General features: G+C 44.6%; 1 protein-coding gene across 3 annotated transcripts in view; it reads right to left on the minus strand.

The window, feature by feature from the left end:
* The window catches only part of fndc3a (fibronectin type III domain containing 3A), a 294,181-nt gene that overhangs the window by 57,408 nt on the left and 215,015 nt on the right, over positions 1-21,758 (minus strand). For all 3 annotated transcript variants that reach the window (XM_070894043.1, XM_070894041.1, XM_070894044.1), the window contains 5 exons: positions 20,308-20,367; positions 15,598-15,736; positions 14,354-14,407; positions 4,504-4,628; positions 580-754 (listed from right to left, as the gene is read on the minus strand). In XM_070894043.1, the coding sequence (XP_070750144.1) occupies positions 580-754; positions 4,504-4,628; positions 14,354-14,407; positions 15,598-15,736; positions 20,308-20,367 (553 nt within the window). The remainder of the gene's footprint in view (positions 1-579; positions 755-4,503; positions 4,629-14,353; positions 14,408-15,597; positions 15,737-20,307; positions 20,368-21,758) is intronic.

Consider the following 21,758-nt stretch of genomic DNA (forward strand, 5'->3'; position numbering starts at 1 on the left):
CGTTCGCAAGGCAGTATTGCATAGCTTCCATTTACTTTGACCCAACCATGTGTTTTATACCCTTTTTATATGGCAGAATTTCTTCCAATGGGACCAGTTCCACAATACAATCCAGTTCTTGTTATGTCTGATTTGTTTTGTTTGCACTGCTGTCTGGACTCAGATACCAAAAGCTACAAGCGCATATGGGTCCAGACAGACAGGCCGAGAGCTCAGCCCACTGTAGTTAGAATAAAACAGTGGTCCTGATATCAAATAGTGCCAGAGGTAACCAGTTACTTTTGACACAACTGGCACCTGGGACAGTGCTGCATTGTAGGTGGAGTATTCATTCCAATCTCAGAAGAGCACCCACATCTGCACGAGTGTGAATTTTTCTGCTTCTCACACTTTGTTGCAATCACTGCCATATTTGGGCAGTAGGGCTCTTACAGCCAAAGAGGGGTAAATTTTATTCTATCAGTCTGGGCTAGATTTGAAGCCAACCTCCAATGGTGAAAGAGCAGCATGTCAACCTACACTGTCATTCACTTATTTTAAAGGTGTCATTCAAGCATGATAAATATTTAATCGACTTACTGAGGTTTCATCTTCCATTTCTAAAATATAACAAATGCCCTCATCAGACATGGTTCCTGAAGGCTTGCTCCAATGTAGCGACAGCCACGTGACTCCAGCTTTAACAAGCTGAGGGCTTGCTGGTGTAGGAGGGACACTGCCAGTCGTGTAGAACAGCACTTCTTCACTGAAATCACTGTTTGGGGGAAATGTTTCATTTTTAAGAGAACACAGTGTAAATATTTGGCATTTGGCATCAATCTCTAAATTGTAGGTCATGCTTAAAGCACTCCATACCCTGTTATGCAACCATTTTAAGTAATTCGCAGTGGGGCAAGACTTAAAACACAAACATTTTACAAATAGTGCACTGTGATAAGAATCTTGTCTGGTCACCATCAGTTCTTACTTAAAAAGGCATTTTCAAAATATTGGCTCTCATCAACTTAAATGAGGCTATTGTTGCTGAGACTTGTCCGAGCACATATATGAAGGAAGAGATTCAAAGATGTTGAGAGAAGTAAAATTAAAACGTCTTCGTAGTAAATACCTATAGAGACCCATCCTCGGTATGTAACAGAGTAATTTTGTTTTTACATTTATTTAAAGCTGCCCAGTTTTCATTTGTTTCCCCAATGAGGCCATTTACATCATGATTTTTCTCAATCTATAATGCCATTGGTGACATTCACTCAATAATATGCTGATGACACATGGAGCAAAAAAAGCCATGCAATTGACAAGGTCATGTGATTTTTTTCCCTCTCGCTTGGAAATGCATCTTTCCATAATAAAAAGGTACTTCATGTAAATATAAGTGGGCAGGTGGCCTTGGGACTTGAACATGACCTCATCTGGTCATAAAGCCAGGCCTGTAAATGTTGGACTGCTAGAGTGCTTCAATGATGGAAAATTGTAAATCAGAACTATGTTAGTAAATGCCACACAAAAAAATTGCTAAGTTCATAAAGGCAGTTAACCCTAAAAATTTTGCAGATCAATCTGTATGAGCCACATACTGCATTTAGGACCTGGATCAATCCATTTACATCAGGCAGATCTTGAATGATCACCTTTTATTACAAGTTGGGGCTGATTTTTGTGTTGGCTATACCTTGTGTGCACCAGTTCATGGGTGTAACAGAATGGAGAAAATGGAAAGATTCACATTACCATGTCTACATCCTATTTGAGCCTGATGCCCATTTCCGTAGATCACAATCACACCTGCACAGAAGGGGAATCCAGGATTTCTAGATGGGGAGCTAGAGATAAAAATTTATAGAACCCAGTAATAAGATCCTTTCAACAGTTTAAGGCCAATCCTGCACCATGTTTTTATTCCAGCTGCCACACGGGTTCTACTAGGCCTTCATGGCAATTGTTCTGAAGATTCTCCATCCACCCCACCCCCACACCACAATTAGTGCCACCAATGGGAATTCCCCTTTCTGATCTTTTTGGAAGATGAAAAGGACCAATGTGTGGGATGCCAGTTAGATCAGGTTACACCAGAGTTCCTCAGTACCCACCCACCACTACCCTCCTACCGTTTCTACAGATAAAGGTGCACATACCTCACTTTGGGCGAGAATTAATGCATGGAGGGGCCCCTATTCCCAAGGGAGGTGATAAATTAACTGATGGCACAGATACGTGAGGGCCTGACTAACTACTTGCAACCACCTTATAGAGCATCACCAAACGACGATGGAGTTCGAACTGTTCCATCACTTGCCTACAGATTTGTGCTTGTACTCCACTTTCTTTTTTCTTCATTTCTGCCCATCAGTTCTTGGTTCTCTCCCATTTGAACTTTTCTGAAGGCTGCCAATTCCCTGTTAATTCTGCTAACCATCTTCTTAAACCCCTCTCCCCTGTCTCCATCCCACTCACCTCCAACAAGTGTGAGGAGCTCATGGACTTCTTTGTCTCTAAGATTGAGACCATCCGATCAGCTGCCTCTGCCAGTTCCCTTCCTTCCCCGAGCCCACCGGGCCAAACTTCCTCTAAGGCTCCCCCTGCCCTAGCCCTAAACTCACATCTTTCTCTAGTTTATCTTGGATCTCCCCACGCTCATCTTGTCCATGACCCACTTCCTGCTCCCTTGACCTTATTCCCACTAAACTGCTGATCACCCAACTTCCTTTTTTGGCTCCCATGTTAGCCAACATTGTTAACGGTTCTCTCTCCTCAGGTACTGTTACCCCTCTCCTTCAAATCTGCTGTCATCACCCTTCTCCTCAAAAAAAATGTAACCCTTGACCCCACTGTGCTTGATAGCCACCGCCCCATCTCCAACCTCCCTTTCCTCTCCAAAGTCCTTGAACGTGTTGTCGCTTCCCAAATCGGTGCCCATCTTTCCTGGAACTTCATGTTTGAATCCCTTCAATTTGGTTTTAGCCCCTGCCACAGTCGGCTCTCATAAAAGTCACAAATGACATCCTTTGTGACTGCGAAAAAGGTAAACGATCTCTCCTCGTCCTCCTGGACCTGTCTGCAGCCTTTGATACAGCTGACCACTCCATCCTCCTCCATGCCTCTCCATCGTCCAGCTGGGTGGGACTGCACTCGCCTGGTTCCATTCTTATTTATCTAATCGTAGCCAGAAAATCTCCTGCAATGGCTTCTCTTCCCATTCCCACATCGTTACCTCTGGTGTCCCCCAAGGATCTATCCTTGGCCCCCTCCTATTTCTCATCTATATGCTGCCCCTTGGCGATACCATCCCAAAACACGGAGTCAGTTTCCACATATACGCTGACAACACCCAAGCTCTATCTCTCCACCCCTCCATGATCTCTAACATGTCCGACATCCAGTACTGGATAAGCAGAAATTTTCTCCGATTAAATTTTGGGAAGACCGAAGCCATTGTCTTTGGTCCCCACCACAAACTGCGTTCCTTAGTCACTGACTCCATCCCTCTCCCTAGCATCTATCTGAGGCTAAACCAGACTGTTTGCAAACTAGGTGTCATATTTGACCCTGAAATGAGCTTCTGGCCACATATCTGCGGCATAACAAAAACCACCTATTTCCACCTCCGTAACATTGCCTGCCCCTGCCTCAGCTGTACTGCTGCTGAAACCCTCATCCATGCCTTTGTTACCTCTAGACTTGACTACTCAAACACACTCCTGGCTGTCCTCCCACATTCTACACTACGTAAACTTGAGATCATCCAAAACTTGGCAGCACTTTTCCTAACTCACACCAAGTCATGATCACCCGTCACCCCTGTGCTCGCTGACCTACATTCGCTCCTGGTTGAGCAACGCCTCGATTTCAAAATTCGCATCCTTGTTTACACATCCCCCCATGGCCTCGCCCCTCCCTATTTCTGTAAGCACCTTCAGTCTCACAATCCCCCCCTCCCCCCTCCCCCCACCCCCCACGATATCTGCGCTCCTCAAATTCTGCCCTGTTGAGCATCCATGATTGGAACTGCTCAACCATCGGTGGCTGTGCCTTCAGCTACCTGGGCCCTAAGCTCTGGAATTCCCTGCCTAAATCTCTCCACCTCTCTATCCTCCTTTAAGACGCTCCTTAAAACCTACCTCTTTAACCAAGCTTTTGGTTATCTGTCGTAATTTCTTCTTATATGCTCAGTGTTAAATGTATTTGTTTTGTCTTATAACACTGCTGTGAAGTGCCTTGGGACATTTTACTACGTTAAAGGTGCTATATAAATAAAAGTTGTTGTTAATTGGTCACATCCCTTTAAATTTCACCTGCACACAATTTCTCAGGCCCACCACTAGGCTACCTCCACGCATCGATCCTAATCTGCACTTTCAGCTATGAATAATCATCCCAGTGAGTTGACTCCAGCAAATTGTGTGCTATTAGTACATTATTGATTTGCACCAGTTCTTAACCATTTAGAACAAACTCACAGCAGTACATGAAAATCACACCGCTTATCTTCTGAAGTGCACTCACCTCATTCCAAGATCATTTCTAACTGCTAATTTAAATCTGTATCCCACAGCTGGTGATAATTTGGTAACTTTGAATTGCTTTTGTGGCCCCGAATAACACTGAGAAAATTCATTGCTTCCTTTCCCCTGTGAAATGGATCACATTTAATTAGGAATACAAGAAAGTATTGAGCAAAAAGAAAAAGCCATTTATTCCATCAAACCTATTTCTTCACAAGCCAGTAGGTTGACATAATCTCCCTTTCACAAATCCATACTGACTCTCACTAATTAGCTTGTACTTTTCCAAGTGCACATTTGCTCTATCACTGATGCTGGACTCCAGCAATTTTCAAGCAGACATTAAATTCATTGACATATGTTTAAAAAGGGAGAAGGGATAAACCGAGCAATTACAGGCCAGTTAATTTAACCTTGGTGGTGGGCAAATTACTGGGATCAATTCTGAGAGACAGTACAAGCCTTAATTTAGAGAGACACAAATTAATCAAGGCAATCAGCATGGATTTGTTAAGGGAAGGTCGTGTCTGACGAACTAGATTGAGGTCTTTGAGAAGGAGGGTCGGTGAAAACAGTGCGTTTGATGTAGTCTACATTGATTTTAGCAAGGCTTTTGATAAGGTCCCACATGGTAGGATCAAAAAAGTAAAAGCCCATGGATCCAAGGGAGAGTGACAAATTGGATCCAAAATTGGCTGAGTGGCAGGAAGCAAAGGGTAATGGTTGAGGGGCATTTTTGCAACTGGAAGGTTGTCTCCAGTGGGGTTCCACAGAGCTCAGTACTCGATCACTTACTTTTTGTGGTATATATTAATGATTTAGACTTAAATGTAGGGGGCATGATAAAGAAATTTGCAGATGATACAAAAATTGCCCATGTGGTTGACTCTGAAGAAGAAAGCTCTAGACTGCAGGAAGATATCGATGAACTGGTCAGTTGGGCAAAAAAGTGCTAAATGGAATTCAATCCGGAAAGGTGTGAGGTAATGTATTTAGAGAGGGCTAACAAGGCAAGAGAATACACAATAAATGGGAGGATTCAGAGAGCTGTGGAAGAATAGAGGGACCTTGGTGTATATATCCACAGATCCTTAAAGGTAGCAGGGCAGGTCAATAAGGTAGTTAATAAGGCATACGAATACTTTCCTTTATTAGCCGAGGCATAGAATACAAGAGTAGGGAAGTTATGCTATAACTATGTACAACACTAATTAGGCCACAGTTTGAGTACTGCGCGCAGTTCTGGTCACCACATTACAGAAAGGATGTGACTGCACTAGAAAGGGCGCAGAGGAGATTTATGAGGATGTTGCCAGGACTGCAAAACTTTAGCTATAGGGAAAGATTGGATAGGCTGGGGTTGTATTCCTTGGAACAGAAGAGGTTGAGGAGAGATTTAATTGAGGTGTGTAAAATTCTGAGGGGCCTAGATAGAGTGGAAAGCAAGGACCTAGTTCCCTGAGCGAAGGGGTCAATAACCAGGGGGCATAGATTTAAAGTAGTAGGTAGAAGGATTAGAGGGGAGATGAGGGAGAATTTCTTCATCCAGAGGGGAGTCTAGAACTCACTGCCTGAAAGGATAGTAGAGGCAGAAACCCTCATCACATTTTAAAGGTATCCAAATTTAAGTCCCTATTGTTTCAACGAGGGATTTCGATCCGAAAATCCAGAATTGTTATCTTTAATTTGGGAGGGTTAATTGATTAACCTGGGGCATTTAAAGGCAATGCATAATATGATGGGTGGTGATGTGAGGGTGGGGAGAGAAAGAGAAGTACAATGCCAGATGGTGCTTTTTGCATCAACAAATTATATTGTGTGCTCTGTAACAAACACTCAAATATTACACGATGTCCAGCCAAAATGAACTATGACACATGCAACTCTGCATGCAACATGAATGTGTGATATTTTATTCACCTAACCATGAATGTATGTGAAAAATGCACATCATCATTGATTTATCATCCCGCATTGGGAAAGGTTGTTTACAATTGTTGGTAGCAAATACTGGAGACAATCATCACATATGCATTTTTAACTAATTTGAAGTGAAATGATGTCTAAAATTATACACGGAATATGAAAAGGGGAAAGAAAGTGGTCATTTCTTGTTTGTATAATAAACGTCTTGCAGGTAAGTACCAAAGTTTTGCTCATAAGGGACACTACCAGTGAAATGCCACAGTACATTGAATCCTGATGCTATGCATTGAAAGGGAACACTTTTGGAGGATTAAAGCCAGTCCTCACATCCCTAGATTTTTCTTCAAAAAATTCAGCATCCAAAGCTTGAGCCCAATGTTTAGTTATAAGGGGCCCAAGTTTCGAGCCGCGCCTAGAACGGCGCAGTCCCGAACTGGACGCCCGTTTTTCGCGCCACAAAGTGCGCCTAAAAAAACCCTCCAGATTCTCCACCTCCCTGCAGGTCCTCTGGCCCTCGGCGCAGCGCAGCACGAGCTGTAGGGGGCGGAGCCAGGTCCCTGCGCTGAAAATAGTGCCGGGACCTCTGCACATGCGCGCTACAGTGGGCACGCAAGTGCAGTAGCTCCAGGCGCCCGAAACTGTGTGGGAGGGGCCCAAAGCACGCAGCCCCTAGCCCTGGCCGAATGGCCTCACTGGGGCTGCGTGAATAAGGCTCCTCCCACGGCCAGCTCCTGCTTCCTCCCGACCCCACTTTTTAAAAAAGGAGGGAGAGAGAAAACAGGGAATTATAGACCGGTCAGCCTGACCTCAGTAGTGGGTAAAGTGATAGAATCAATTATTAAGGATGTCATAGCAGCGCATTTGGAAAATGGTGACATGATAGGTCCAAGTCAGCATGGATTTGTGAAAGGGAAATCATGCTTGACAAATCTTCTGGAATTTTTTGAGGATGTTTCCAGTAAAGTGGACAAAGGAGAACCAGTTGATGTGGTATATTTGGACTTTCAGAAGGCTTTCGACAAGGTCCCACACAAGAGATTAATGTGCAACGTTAAAGCACATGGGATTGGGGGTAGTGTGCTGACGTGGATTGAGAACTGGTTGTCAGACAGGAAGCAAAGAGTAGGAGAAAATGGGTACTTTTCAGAATGGCAAGCAGTGACTAGTGGGGTACCGCAAGGTTCTGTGCTGGGGCCCCAGCTGTTTACATTGTACATTAATGATTTAGACGAGGGGATTAAATGTAGTATCTCCAAATTTGCGGATGACACTAAGTTGGGTGGCAGTGTGAGCTGCGAGGAGGATGCTGTGAGGCTGCAGAGTGACTTGGATAGGTTAGGTGAGTGGGCAAATGCATGGCAGATGAAGTATAATGTGGATAAATGTGAGGTTATCCACTTTGGTGGTAAAAACAGAGAGACAGACTATTATCTGAATGATGACAGATTAGGAAAAGGGAAGGTGCAACGAGACCTGGGTGTCATGGTACATCAGTCATTGAAGGTTGGCATGCAGGTACAGCAGGCGGTTAAGAAAGCAAATGGCATGTTGGCCTTCATAGCGAGGGGATTTGAGTACAGGGGCAGGGAGGTGTTGCTACAGTTGTACAGGGCCTTGGTGAGGCCACACCTGGAGTATTGTGTACAGTTTTGGTCTCCTAACTTGAGGAAGGACATTCTTGCTATTGAGGGAGTGCAGCGAAGATTCACCAGACTGATTCCCGGGATGGTGGGACTGACCTATCAAGAAAGACTGGATCAACTGGGCTTGTATTCACTGGAGTTCAGAAGAATGAGAAGGGAACTCATAAACGTTTAAAATCCTGACGGGTTTAGACAGGTTAGATGCAGGAAGAATGTTCCCAATGTTGGGGAAGTCCAGAACCAGGGGTCACAGTCTAAGGATAAGGGGTAAGCCATTTAGGACCGAGATGAGGAGAGACTTCTTCACCCAGAGAGTGGTGAACCTGTGAAATTCTCTGCCACAGAAAGTGGTTGGGGCCAATTCACTAAATATATTCAAAAGGGAGTTAGATGAAGTCCTTACTACTCGGGGGATCAAGGGGTATGGCGAGAAAGCAGGAAGGGGGTACTGAAGTTTCATGTTCAGCCATGAACTCATTGAATGGCGGTGCAGGCTAGAAGGGCTGAATGGCCTGCTCCTGCACCTATTTTCTATGTTTCTATGACTCGACTCCTGCTTCCCGCCTCCGGACCGGACCCGACACCGACCTAACTCCCTCTTCCCCCCCCCCCCCCCACCCCCGGACCGGACCGGACCCGATTCCAGCTTCTCCCCATCACCGGACCCGACCCGACTCCCGCTCCCCCCCCCACCCCCCCCGCCTCCGGACCCGACTCGACTCCCGCTTCCCGCCCCCCCACCCCCGGACCGACCCGACTCCCGCTTCCCCGCTTCTCACCCCCCGCCCCCGGACCTGGCCGGACCCGACTCCCGCTTCCCGCCCCCCCACACCCGGACCGGACCTGACTCCCGCTTCCCCCCGCCCCGGACTAGATCCGAACTGACCTCCCTCCCTCCCCCCGACCCGAACCGACCCAACGCCACCTACCTGTAAATCTGGTGCTGGGGACGGGCCCTGCCCGAAGTCTCGGGCCGGCCCGTTCAGCCTCCCTCCCCCATCTCCTTTCCCCCTCCCCCTCCTTCCCCCACTCCATCTCCCCCCCCCATCTCCTCCTCCCCCCCCTCCTTCCCCCCCCCAATATCTCCTTCCCGCACCACCCCCTTCTCCTTCCCCCCCTTTCACCTTCCCCCCCCCATCTCCTCCCCCTCCCATCTCCCCCCCCCCAATCTCCCCTCCTCCCCCTCCTCCCCCATCCCTCCCCCCCCTTATCCCTTCCCCTTCTCTGCCTCTACCCCCCTCCTCCCCCTCCCCTCGCTGTCAGAAACACAGACACTAACAGACAGAGAATGAGAGACACACACAAACAGACAGAGAGATAGAGACACTGACAGAGACACACTGCAGGGGGGGGATCCCAACACGCTGTCGGTAAGTAGAAAATGTTTAATTTTCTACTTAAACATTAAAAAAAATGTTTAATGTTTTTATTTCTTAATTTTTTTTGATTGATTTATTGGTTGATTTATTGATGTATTTATCATTTATTATTGATGATGGCTCTTTATTTGTAAAACTGAAGTGTTTAATGTTTGTAAACTTCCCTTTAAACACCCCCCCCCTCCCATTCCCTACGCCTGATTTGTAACCTACGCCTGATTTTCTAAAGTGTAGACAAGGTTTTTTCGAGCGTACAAAAATCTTCACTTACTCCATTCTAAGTTAGTTTGGAGTAAGTTTTCACTGACAAAACTTTGAAAACAGGCGTAAGTGGCCGGACACGCCCCCTTTTGAAAAAAAAATTCTGTTCCAAAGTGAAACTGTTCTAACTGACTAGAACTGGAACAAACTAAATGACGAGAATTCCGATTTCTAAGATACTCCGTTCTACACCAGTTGCTCCTAAAAATCAGGAGCAAATCATGTGGAAACTTGGGGCCAAGGTATTAAGCAAGAGAGTTAATTGGAACAGGGAAATTCAGCCAGCGCTTCCACTTGGAATCAGTGACCACTACTGCAAATGTGGATGTTGGGTGAGGGCTGCTAGAAATTAGGGTTACCTGAAAATGATACTGTGTTTATTGTTGTATGTTTCTGCTCAAGGAAATTAAAGGGTTAATGTACAAGCTATGTTTTACCTGAGCATGCTTAAGTTTCACTTTCCCAAGACAGTGTTTTTAATGAGTTAGATTAGAGAATACATAACATTTTGACTTAGTCTTTAATTTGGCTAATGAAGGCCCAATCTAATGTTTCTTCCATTATTAATAACAACAAATTATAATGCTATGGTAGAATTTGGAGTTTGTTTAATAGATATTAAAAGTTAATTGGTATAAAAGACATAGAATAGAAACATAGAAAATAGGTGCAGGAGTAGGCCATTCGGCCCTTCGAACCTGCACCACCATTCAATAAGATCATGGCTGATCATTCCCTCAGTACCCCTTTCCTGTTTTCTCTCCATACCCCTTGATCCCCTTAGCCGTAAGGGCCATATCTAACTCCCTCTTGAATATATCCAATGAACTGGCATGAACAACTCTCTGCGGCAAGGAATTCCACAGGTTAACAACTCTGAGTGAAGAAGGTTCTCCTCATCTCAGTCCTAAATGGCCTACCCCTTATCCTAACACCGTGTCCCCTGGTTCTGGACTTCCCCAACATCGGGAACATTCTTCCTGCATCTAACTTATCCAGTCCCGTCAGAATCTTATATGTTTCTATGAGATCCCCTCTCATCCTTCTAAACTCCAGTGTATAAAGGCCCAGTTGATCCAGTCCCTCCTCATATGTCAGTCCAGCCATCCCGGGAATCAGTCTGGTGAACCTTCGCTGCACTCCCTCAATAGCAAGAACGTCCTTCCTCAGATTAGGAGACCAAAACTGAACACAATATTCCAGGTGAGGCCTCACCAAGGCCCTGTACAACTATAGTAAGACCTCCTTGCTCCTACACTCAAATCCCCTAGCTATGAAGGCCAACATACCATTTGCCTTCTTCACTGTCTGCTGTACCTGCAAGCCAACTTTCAATGACTGATGAACCATGACACCCAGGTCTCGTTGCACATCCCCTTTTCCTAATTCGCTGCCATTCAGATAATATTCTGCCTTCGTGTTTTTTCCCCCAAAGTGGATAACCTCACATTTATCCAGATTATACTGCATCTGCCATGCATTTGCCCACTCCCCTAACCTGTCCAAGTCACCCTGCAGCCTCTTAGCGTCCTCCTCACAGCTCACACTGCCACTCAGTTTAGTGTCATCTGCAAACTTGGAGATATTACACTCAATTCCTTCATCTAAATCATTACTGTTTATTGTAAAGAGCTGGGGTCCCAGCACTGAGCCCTGCGGTACTCCACTAGTCACTGTCTGCCATTCTGAAAAGGACCCATTTATCCTAACTCTCTGCTTCCTGTCTGCCAACCAGTTCACTATCCACGTCAGTACATTACCCTTTGATTTTGCACACCAATCTCTTGTGTGGGACCTTGTCAAAAGCCTTTTGAAAGTCCAAATACTCCACATCCACTGGTTCTCCCTTGTCCACTCTACTAGTTACATCCTCAAAAAATTCCAGAACATTTGTCAAGCATGATTTCCCTTTCATAAATCCATGCTGACTTGGACCGATCCAGTCACTGCTTTCCAAATGCGCTGCTATTTCATCCTTAATAATTGATTCCAACATTTTCCCCACTACTGATGTCAGGCTAACTGGTCTATAATTACCCATTTTCTCTCTTCCTCCATTTTTAAAAAGTGGTGTTACATTAGCTACCCTCCAGTCCATAGGAACTGATCCAGAATCGATAGACTGTTGGAAAATGATCACCACTGCATCCACTATTTCTAGGGCTACTTCCTTAAGTACTCTGGGATGCAGATCATCAGGCCCCTGGGATTTATCGGCCTTGAATCCCATCAATTTCCCTAACACAATATCTCGCCAGGATATCCTTCAGTTCCTCCTTCTCACTTGACCCTCGGTCCCCTAGTACTTCCGGAAGGTTATTTGTGTCTTCCTTCATGAAGACAGAACCAAAGTATTTGTTCAATTGGTCTGCCATTTCTTGGTTCCCGATTATAAATTCACCTGAATCCGGCTGCAAGGGACCTATGTTTGTCTTCACTAATCTTTTTCTCTTCACTTATCTATAGAAGCTTTTGCAGTCAGTTTTTATGTTTCCGGCAAGCTTCCTCTCGTACTCTATTTTCCCCCTCTTAACTAAACCCTTGTCCTCCTCTGCTGATTTCTAAATTTCTCCCAGTCCTCAGGTTTGCTGCTTTTTCTGGCCAATTTATATGCCTCTTCCTTGGATTTAACACTATCCTTAATTTCCCTTGTTAGCCACGGTTGAGCCACCTTCCCCGTTTTATTTTTACTCCAGACAGGGATGTACAATTGTTGAAGTTCCTCCATGTGATCTTTAAATGTTTGCCATTGCCTGTCCACTGTCAACCCTGTAAGTATCATTTTCCAGTTAATTCTAGCCAATTCACGCCTCATACCATCGAAGTTACCTTTCCTTAAGTTCAGGACCCTAGTTTCTGAATTAATTGTGTCACTCTCCATCTTAATAAAGAATTCCACCATATTATGGTCACTCTTCTCCAAGGGGCCTCGCACAACAAGATTGCGAATTTGTCCTTTCTCATTACACATTACCCAGTCTATGATGGCCAGCTCTCTAGTTGGTTCCTCGACATATTGGTCTAGAAAACCATCCCTAATATACTCCAGGAAATCCTCCTTCACCGCATTGCTACCAGTTTGGTTAGCCCAATCAATATGTAGATTAAAGTCACCCATGATAACTGCTGTACCTTTATTGCATGCATCCCTTATTTCTTGTTTGATGCTGTCCCCAATCTCACTATTACTGTTTGATGGTCTGTACACAACTCCCACTAGCGTTTTCTGCCCTTTGGTATTCCGTAGCTCCATCCATACCGATTCCACATCATCCAAGCTAATGTCCTTCCTTACTATTGCATTAATTTCCTCTTTAACCAGCAATGCCATCCTGCCTCCTTTTCCTTTCTGTCTATCCTTCCTAAATGTTGAATACCCCTGGATGTTGAGTTCCCAGCCTTGGTCACCCTTGAGCCATGTCTCCGTGATGCCAATTACATCATAACCGTTGACTGCTATCTGCGCAGTTAATTTGTCCACCTTATTCCGAATACTCCTCGCATTGAGGCACAGAGCCTTCAGGCTTGTCTTTCTAACACACTTTGCCCCTTTAGAATTTTGCTGTAATGTGGCTCTTTTTGCTTTTTGTCTTAGGTTTCTCTGCCCTCCACTTTTACTTTTCTTCTTTCCATCTTTTGCTTCTGCCCCCATTCTGCTTCCCTGTGTCTCCCTGCATAGGTTCCCATCCTCCTGCCATATTAGTTTAACTCCTCCCCAACAGCACGAGCAAACACTCCCCCTAGGACATTGGTTCCGGTCCTGCCCAGGTGCAGACCGTAGAAGGAATGGGAGTTAGGGTATCCATGACGACTGGTTCTATCCTGGGCCCCTGATTTAATTGCCTAAGGTTGCCCTGAGACATGCACCAGTTAGAGCAGGGAGGACAAGCCAGGATGCGATAAGAGACTATAACTATGAGGGAACTGGGCTCGACAGATAAAAGTGGTCCAGATGGATAGATTGGCCTTCAAAACTATAAACTAGAAGGGTGCGTAATAGTTGTAAAAATCCCTTCTTTGGGGTGGGACTTCATCGACAAGTGGAGACAAAGAACTAAAAGTACTATTGGGTAATAAGTTTTTAAGGGAGCCTGCATAGGTCGAATAGCCCGGTTAATAATTTGATCCCAGGCCTATCCCTAAAAAGAGGATAAAAGAAACACCATTAGGGCTCATTCAGACAGATCGGGAAGGAAGAACCACACAAGGGTAAGCTGGATGAAATAGCTCTTTCGAGAGTGAACCTTGCTCATTGAAGTCAACCACTCTTGGAGTTCTGGACGAAAGGAAGAGATGATATAAGCCAGAGAACTGCTCGTCACGGTCGTATGCTTTTGCTGTATAACTGGTGTGTTATATTCCGTCCTAAACTCTGAATAAACACAATACATCCATATTGATTTGCACTAAAACCTGATTATTAAGGTAACCAGAGATAGCCTGAAAAGGCAGTTTCCAACAGGATCATGAAGAATTTGTGCGAAGCCCCTGCCCTATACTCCAATGTGAAACATTTCTTTCAGGAAAAGGAGGAGAAAACATTTGGAAGGAAATACAAGGTTCATATAACATTATGGAGGCAAACTGTATATCTGAATATCGTAGGATTTCTAAGTATCAATTTAGAGCAAAGTTCACTTACCTCATCCCATTCCAGAGTATAGCTGATGACTTTGGAACCATTGTCACATGTAGCCTATAAGAGTTAAAGCAATATTGTAGAGTCAAAGTCTACATCAGCAACAGGTTATAATTAATAAAACAATTCTCAATAGCAAGCCATAGCTGTAACAAATCACATAGTTATCCTTAGAGGTTATAGTACAAAGGAACACAATGAAGCGGAAGATACAGTACCTTATTGGTCAAAGTAGCTGATACAAAAATATTGATTACACAGCATCAAATATTCATTTTTTGTAAATGTTTAGTGATATTTTTAGTGAAATTTTTACAGGGCTTGACAGGGTAAATGCAGGGAAAATGTTTCCTCTGGCTGGGGTATCTAAAACCAGGGGTCACAGTCTCAGAATAAGGGGTCGGCCATTTAGTACTGAGATGAGGAGATATTTCTTCACTCAGAAGGTGGTGAATCTTTGGAATTCTCTACCCGAGGGCAGTGGAAGCTCAGTATTTGAGTATATTCAAAACAGAGGTAGATAGATTTTTAAATATTAAGGGAATCAAGGGATACTGGGACAGTGCAGGAAAGTGGAGTTAAGATAGATGATCAGCCATGATCTTATTGAATGGTGGAGTAGGCTCGAGGGGCTGAATGCCTACACCTGCTCCTAATTCTTATGTTCTTATATTATGCTGCTAATTAAAGATGGAACTGGTTGACAGAGTGTGACTTTTTTCAGACTACTCTGCAAGAGGAAGATATAAGATAATGGGCAGAACAGCTCAACAATAAGGAGTTGAGTACAGTGCAAGAGTTATGATTGGATGTGAGAAAAAATTCTCAGAGATCAAATTAATAACTAAGACAATCAGGGATATGGACAGGCTGATTGATGAGTTGTTCAAAGTTACTCAAGATAACAAAGGCCTCGGCATTAGTGCTAGTCAGACTAAGAGAGAGAGTAAGTAACGCTGTAGCTGATGGTGAGCACTGAAGTTGCTAGGAATGGTGAATGTAGGGAGTTGGCGGTTGCAGTTGATAGATTTGAGTCAGCTGAACAAATGGACTTAATTAAGATTTGAGGATGCAGTGAACATTGCAGAATTGCAGGATAAAGGAATGCAACAAGAGAAAAAAGCCAGACGATTGCACTGCAGTCTTGTAAAACATAAGAGTTGACAAACTAAACAGATACTAACATATTTATAAGAAGTTGCTTTGGGGAAAAATGAACAGCATTGACTCTGGAGTATTTTTCTTACCTTCCACTGTAGACTGAGAGAATGTTTGGTCCTGTTTATTGTTCTAGGTGGCATTGGTGTGTCTGGTTCACTGGACAATGTTGTAAAACACTCTGGTTCTGATGGGGCCCCTCTTATTAGGTTACACACTGCTTGCACCCTTTAGCAGACAAAATGGTATCAATAAGCTACAGTCATAAAAGGAAGTTAATATCCAACAAAACCGAGTGACTTATTTCATTAAGTTAAATATGCAGATTTAAAAAAAATTCTATCAACTAAAGTTACACTTGATTTTCCATTCTCCACAAACATATACCAACTTACACTTATAGCCTTTAATGTCGTGAAATGTTCCAAGCCACTTCATGGGGTGGGGGTTGGGGATGGGGGGGAAGCAGGGGGAGGAATTCAGACACCAAGCAGTGAATAGGTCTTTATGAAGCATGTTGAGTGACAAAGTAAGGCAGAGAAACTTTTTGGAGAGCAGGGCAATGATAGTTGAAGCTTGTGCCACCGATGGAGCAGAGGGAGATTGGGGTGGGGTGGGCGAGGGATGAACACTATTGTTTAGGCTCACAGGACTGAAACGTGCAAGCTAAGATGTAGCGTGTGATAAGGTTCCAGAGGTAGGGTACAGCAAGGCCCTGGAAGGAATTGTAGACGAAGGAGCCATTGGAAGCCAGCGTGGATGGTGGTTATGGATGAGTGGAAGTTAATCTTTTTTTATTCATTGGATGTGGGTGTCGCTGGCAAGGCCAGCATTTATTGCCCATCCCGGATTGCCCTTAACTGAGTGGCTTGTTAGGTCATTTCAGAGGGCTGTTCTGAGTCAACCACATTGCTGTGGGTCTGGAGTCACATGCAGACTAGACCGGGTAAGGACGGCAGATTTCCTTCCCTAAAGGACATTAATGAAGCAGATGGGCCGTTACGATAATCCAGCAGTTACATGGTCACCTTGTAACCATTACTGGTCACCATTACTAGCTTTTGATTCCAGATTTATTTATTAACTAAATTTAAATTCCCCAGCTGCTGTGGTGGGATTTGAACTCAGTTTCCAGATCATTAGTCCAGGCCTCTGGATTACTAGTCCAACAACCACTGTGCTACCGGTCCCTTATGGAACAAGGGGGTTGACATTCCGTTTCTTCCGCCACCCGTTACTGCGCATGGGAGGTGGCTTACAGGCAGCAAAGGCCTACCTACGACGGTAAGCAGCATCCATACCTGCGCAGAAATTTAGTTGGTTCTTTGGCAGAGGCGCCAAGAGTCAATGCTGTGCCAGCTAACGCCACCCGCGTGGTGATGTTATCCAGCGTACAATGCTTCCTTGGCGCCTCTATCATGATATTTGGTTTGAACGTCGGCCTTCCCGGCAGGCATTCCTACAGCCTGTAAAAAGTGGTGAGTAAACAGCGGAACTCGGGCAGAATCGCCCAGAAAGCAAAGCAAGTTTTTTTCTTTCTTTATTTCTTCATTTTTTCATTAGTTGTAACAGTGGGGAAGTTTGTGTGGGTCGGAGAAGTGAGGGTTTTTTCTTTCTTCCCTTTCCAGATATATACTTTATTCATATAAAATTTTCACAATACATTGGAAAATAGTTCAGTACCTTGCGGTCAGCAATACCATACAATTTGTTTGGATGCTGACAGCAGTTCCACACAACACACTAGCGTGCGTTTCATTTCAAGGTACAGTTTAGTACAATCCATAAATCACGTTACATATAGTACTGTGCAAATAAGGGTATTACATGGAGCAGATGAGAACAGGTTTACATTACATTCCAGGATACATTTTAATACCGATCACGAATCATGTTACATGTAGCACTAGGCAGATGAAAGCAGTACACAGAATGGATGAGAATACATTTACATTTCTTTATAAGTTACTAAACAGTGCAAAGACTTTCATTATACATGGCACAACACAGGTGTTTTTCAGTACATGGTGCTCTATGTATACAAGCAGATTAACAAGTACAGCCCTAGGGGTGTCTGATTCCATTCCCTGGGTTTACTGTGGCGGAAGGGCCTTAAACTGTGGCTGTTCCCCATCGTGCCTTTGCGGCGACTGCACCAACCTTTAGTGTGTCCCTCAGCACGTACTCCTGGACCTTGGATTGCGCCAGTCTGCAACACGCAGACGTGGACATCTCCTTGCTCTGGAAGACCAGCAAGTTTCGGGAAGACCAAAGTGCGTCTTTTACCGAGTTGATGGCTCTCCAGCAGCAGATGTCTGTCTCGGTGTGCGTCCCTGAGAACAGCCCGTAGAGCCCAGAGTCCTGTGTTACGGAGCTGCTTGGGATGAACCTCGACAGCAACCACTGCATCTTCTTCCAGACCAGCCTTGCAAAGAGGCAATCCCGAAGGAGATGGATGACAGTCTTGTCCGCACCACAGCCGACTCGGGGGCAGAGTGCCGTGTCTCTGAAACCCCGGCTGTGCATGAAGGATCTGACGGGTAGGGCCCTCCTCACCGCCAACCAAGCTATGTCTTGGTGATTGTATGAAACCTCTGGCGATGAAACATTCTGCCAAACGAGTTCAACAGTCTGCTCGGGGAACCGCACGACAGGATCCATCATCTCCTTCTTCCGTAGGGCGTCCAGGACCTTACGTGCCGACCACTGCTTTATGGCCTTGTGGTCAAAGGTGTTTTTCTTGATAAACTTTTCCACGAAGGACAGGTGGTCAGGCATGGTCCAACTGGTTGGAGTGTTCCGCGGCAGCCTGGCCAGATCCATCCTTCGCAACACTGGGGCTGATAGAATTGCAGCACGTAGTGACATTTGGTGTTTGTGTACGAAGGGTCTATGCACAGCTTGATGCAGCCGCATACAAAAGTGGCCATCAGGATGAGGGCCACGTTCGGAACATTCTTTCCTCCCTTGTCCAGAGATTTGTACATCGTGTCTCTGCGGACACGGTCCATTTTTGATCACCAGATGAAATGGACAACGGCTCGGGCGACTGCCACGGCACAGGAGCGGGGTATGGACCAGACCTGCGCCATGTACAACAACACTGAGAGCACCTCACTCCTGATGACTAGGTTCTTTCCTGCAATGGAGAGGTAGCACAGCTTCCACTGTCCCAGTTTATGTTTGGCTTTAGCAATACGCTCCTTCCAGTTTTTGCCGCACGCTCCGTCCGCTCCGAACCATATTCCCAACACCTTCAGGTAATCTGACTTAACGATGAGGTAGCATGGCGGCAACCTCCCATTGCGAAATTCATTCAGCCCCCTGAGCTCCCACCGAGGATGAGTGTGCAACACCACTTTTTAGCGCTGCTCTCTCATCTTTGGGCGTAAAAACTGAATTTGGCAGTTTGAACCTGCACCTAATGCCTGGCGATAAAATCGGCACTTAGGCGGTGACACGGTTCAAAAACGGCAGTACCGAATTTCGAACCCAAGATGTGAGCAGTGGCATTCCAGATATACTTATAGGTTAGACATTTCAGAGCACAGGCCACAGACTGGAGTGTGACTTGCACAATTAACTTTCAGGACAGCCACAACCTTTCACCCCCTAATGGGCTAGCAAAAATGATTTTGGTTAAAGAGAACCCCAATTTGCAGACACACATGCAAGTCTGCAACTTAGGGTTCTCTCTAAGCTAAACCATTCTTGCTAATCCACCAGATGCTCCCATTAATATCTAAATGCCAATAAGCCCAATATCAGATCTCAGTTAGTTCAAGTAACTCTTACGAGTGTCCTTATTCTAGTGCGATTTATTTACTTCCAATCTACTCAACAATTAGGACTAATTGCTGTAAGAGGTTAAAAAAAAAGATACCTTGTGTTTGTCCCAGGGAGAACCCTATTAAAAAATACCTGTTTTAACCAGTCAGGTTTTGGCACAAATGTTATCAATTATTTGCAGCTACCCACTAACAAAACCATCTAAACAAATATATTGCATCAAAAGAACTGAATCCCAGAGGCAAGATGAGAGTGACTTCCCTTGACATCAAGGCAGTATTTGACTGAGTGTGCCACCAAGGAGCCCTAGCAAAACTGAAGTCAATGGGGTGCAGGAGGAAAAACTCTCCAGTGACTGTCATCATACCTAGCCCAAAAACAGATGGTTGGGGTTGTTGGAGATGGATCATCGCAGCCCTAGGACATTGCTGCAGGATTTCCTCAGGGGAGTGTCCTAGGCCCAATCACCTTCATCCATGACTACTCTCACCATGATAAATCTACTTAAAATATTAAGATGCCTTATTCAGATTGATTATTTTATTTTAAAATCACAACTTTTGGCTCTTCCCAATGGTTGAGCTTGTTTATCCAGCAGAGCCATTCAGACCATAATGTCCCTTAATTATTAATCTATGTTGAGTTAGCTGACTTTAACCAGATTAGCAGAAGGGGCATTACATATGACCCAAGGCCCCTCGGTTGGGGGAGGGCAAAATTGGCATGAGTGTTGACTAAGGACAGGATTGGATTCTGATGCCTCCTCAGTCAAATGCTCTGCCAACATTCATTGTGGTGAAGATGCACACACAAAGAATGGACAGTTGTGAAAAATAGTGGAAGACACTTGGTGTCCAGGCAACCATACTCCAGCAAGGAGTTGATGCTTACCTCTCTCCTCAAGGTAGAGAATATCGGTGGAGGGAATTGGAAAGCAGGAGTAAAATCATATTTATGACTATGTCTTTAATCAGCTAACAACTGAAAATCTGTTCCTATTAATTACCAACCTGGTCTGGTAGTCTGTGGCTGGCTTTAGGTCCTGTAATGTGACGCTCACATCTTTTCCTCTGCAAAAAAAAGAATGCACAAAGGTTTGACCGAAGAAATGATTTAACTGTCCATCAAATTCTGCAACAAATAAAATAATTTACTATATGAAGTAAAAATAAATCAATATAAATGTTATTTAGCAAGACCGATAAAATGAACGTTGTTGAAAGTGAAAGAATAGAAAATTTTCATTTGAACATTATTTGCACATAGATCTTGTACAAATTTCACTGCTACTTTCCAACACAATCTTACACAAGTTCTAATTTTCTGCAATTGCACCAGCTAAGAATTTACAGCGGAATATGACAAATTAAGTATTGCATCATTTCCTAATTCAACACTTCATTTAAGTGGCTATTATAAACTATATCTTGATGTTTATCAAAGCTATTTTGCTCCAGTTAACATTAAAGGCTGGATTTTCCTCTGTGGCAGGTTTACTGGCAGTAGTACACTGGGATTGCACTGCTGAAGGCTTCCAGCATCATCTGCATCCTGTACTAGGAGCTCATCTCTTTTGGGAGGATGGAGGAACGAAATCTGGTGCTGTTGCAGCATTAAACTGGGTGCAGCAGTCTTTAAGGGGCGCAGCAATCATTTTGTGTCACTATCAATTTGGCTCACAGTGACAGCTAAAGGTTGGTGCTCTTTGTGGCACCTAATGCACTGATTTACACATTCTTCAGTCGTCGTCGTCGTCGTCTTTTGTATGGTAGTAGCAAAGCAAATCAAATGTCAATATTTAAGTCAGATATCCAGGCCAAAGCTTCCGGTGTAACAGCGTGGATACCTTGTAAGCTACCTGTAAATTTTCTCTGAGGGCAGTGCTCAATGATATGCTCCAGGGTCTGATTAGGAGCTCCACAGGTGCAAGATGGGGGTGCTTTAATCTTCCAATTATGGATAAGATGGCAGCATCTACCATGACCGGTTGTGAGGGAGTTGATGGTTGTCCACTGTTTGCGAGGAAGGTTTGATCCTTCAGGTTGTATTGTGGGCCCCTCTATAAGGAATTCATTCCATATATCATAGTTCTTCCAAGCATTTCGCCATTGGCCATCAAGGCTGAGGGGAGATCGCTGAAAGGCTTCGGTGACGGTCCAAAATGGCCTTCTATGTTTGAGACGAGTTAGTGGTAGGTTGTTCAATTCAGCCTGGATTGGCATGTCTTTGCTGGTATAATGGTTGTGTTCTCTGGCGACTGCATATTCATGGCGTAGGTGTGGTGGTGCGATGTTTGCAAGCACGGGAAGTTAAGGTGTTGGTGTCGATAAAAGCAACAATAATAAGGCAATAATTTTCATAATAGAATTCAGCTGGACATCAACGGATTTGACATGCAGACTCGATAGCCATGCCGAAGAGCAGTACTCCGCTGTAGAGTACACCAGGGTGTGTGCTGCCA

Source organism: Pristiophorus japonicus, chromosome 11, assembly GCF_044704955.1.
Source record: "Pristiophorus japonicus isolate sPriJap1 chromosome 11, sPriJap1.hap1, whole genome shotgun sequence".
NCBI lineage: Eukaryota > Metazoa > Chordata > Chondrichthyes > Pristiophoridae > Pristiophorus > Pristiophorus japonicus.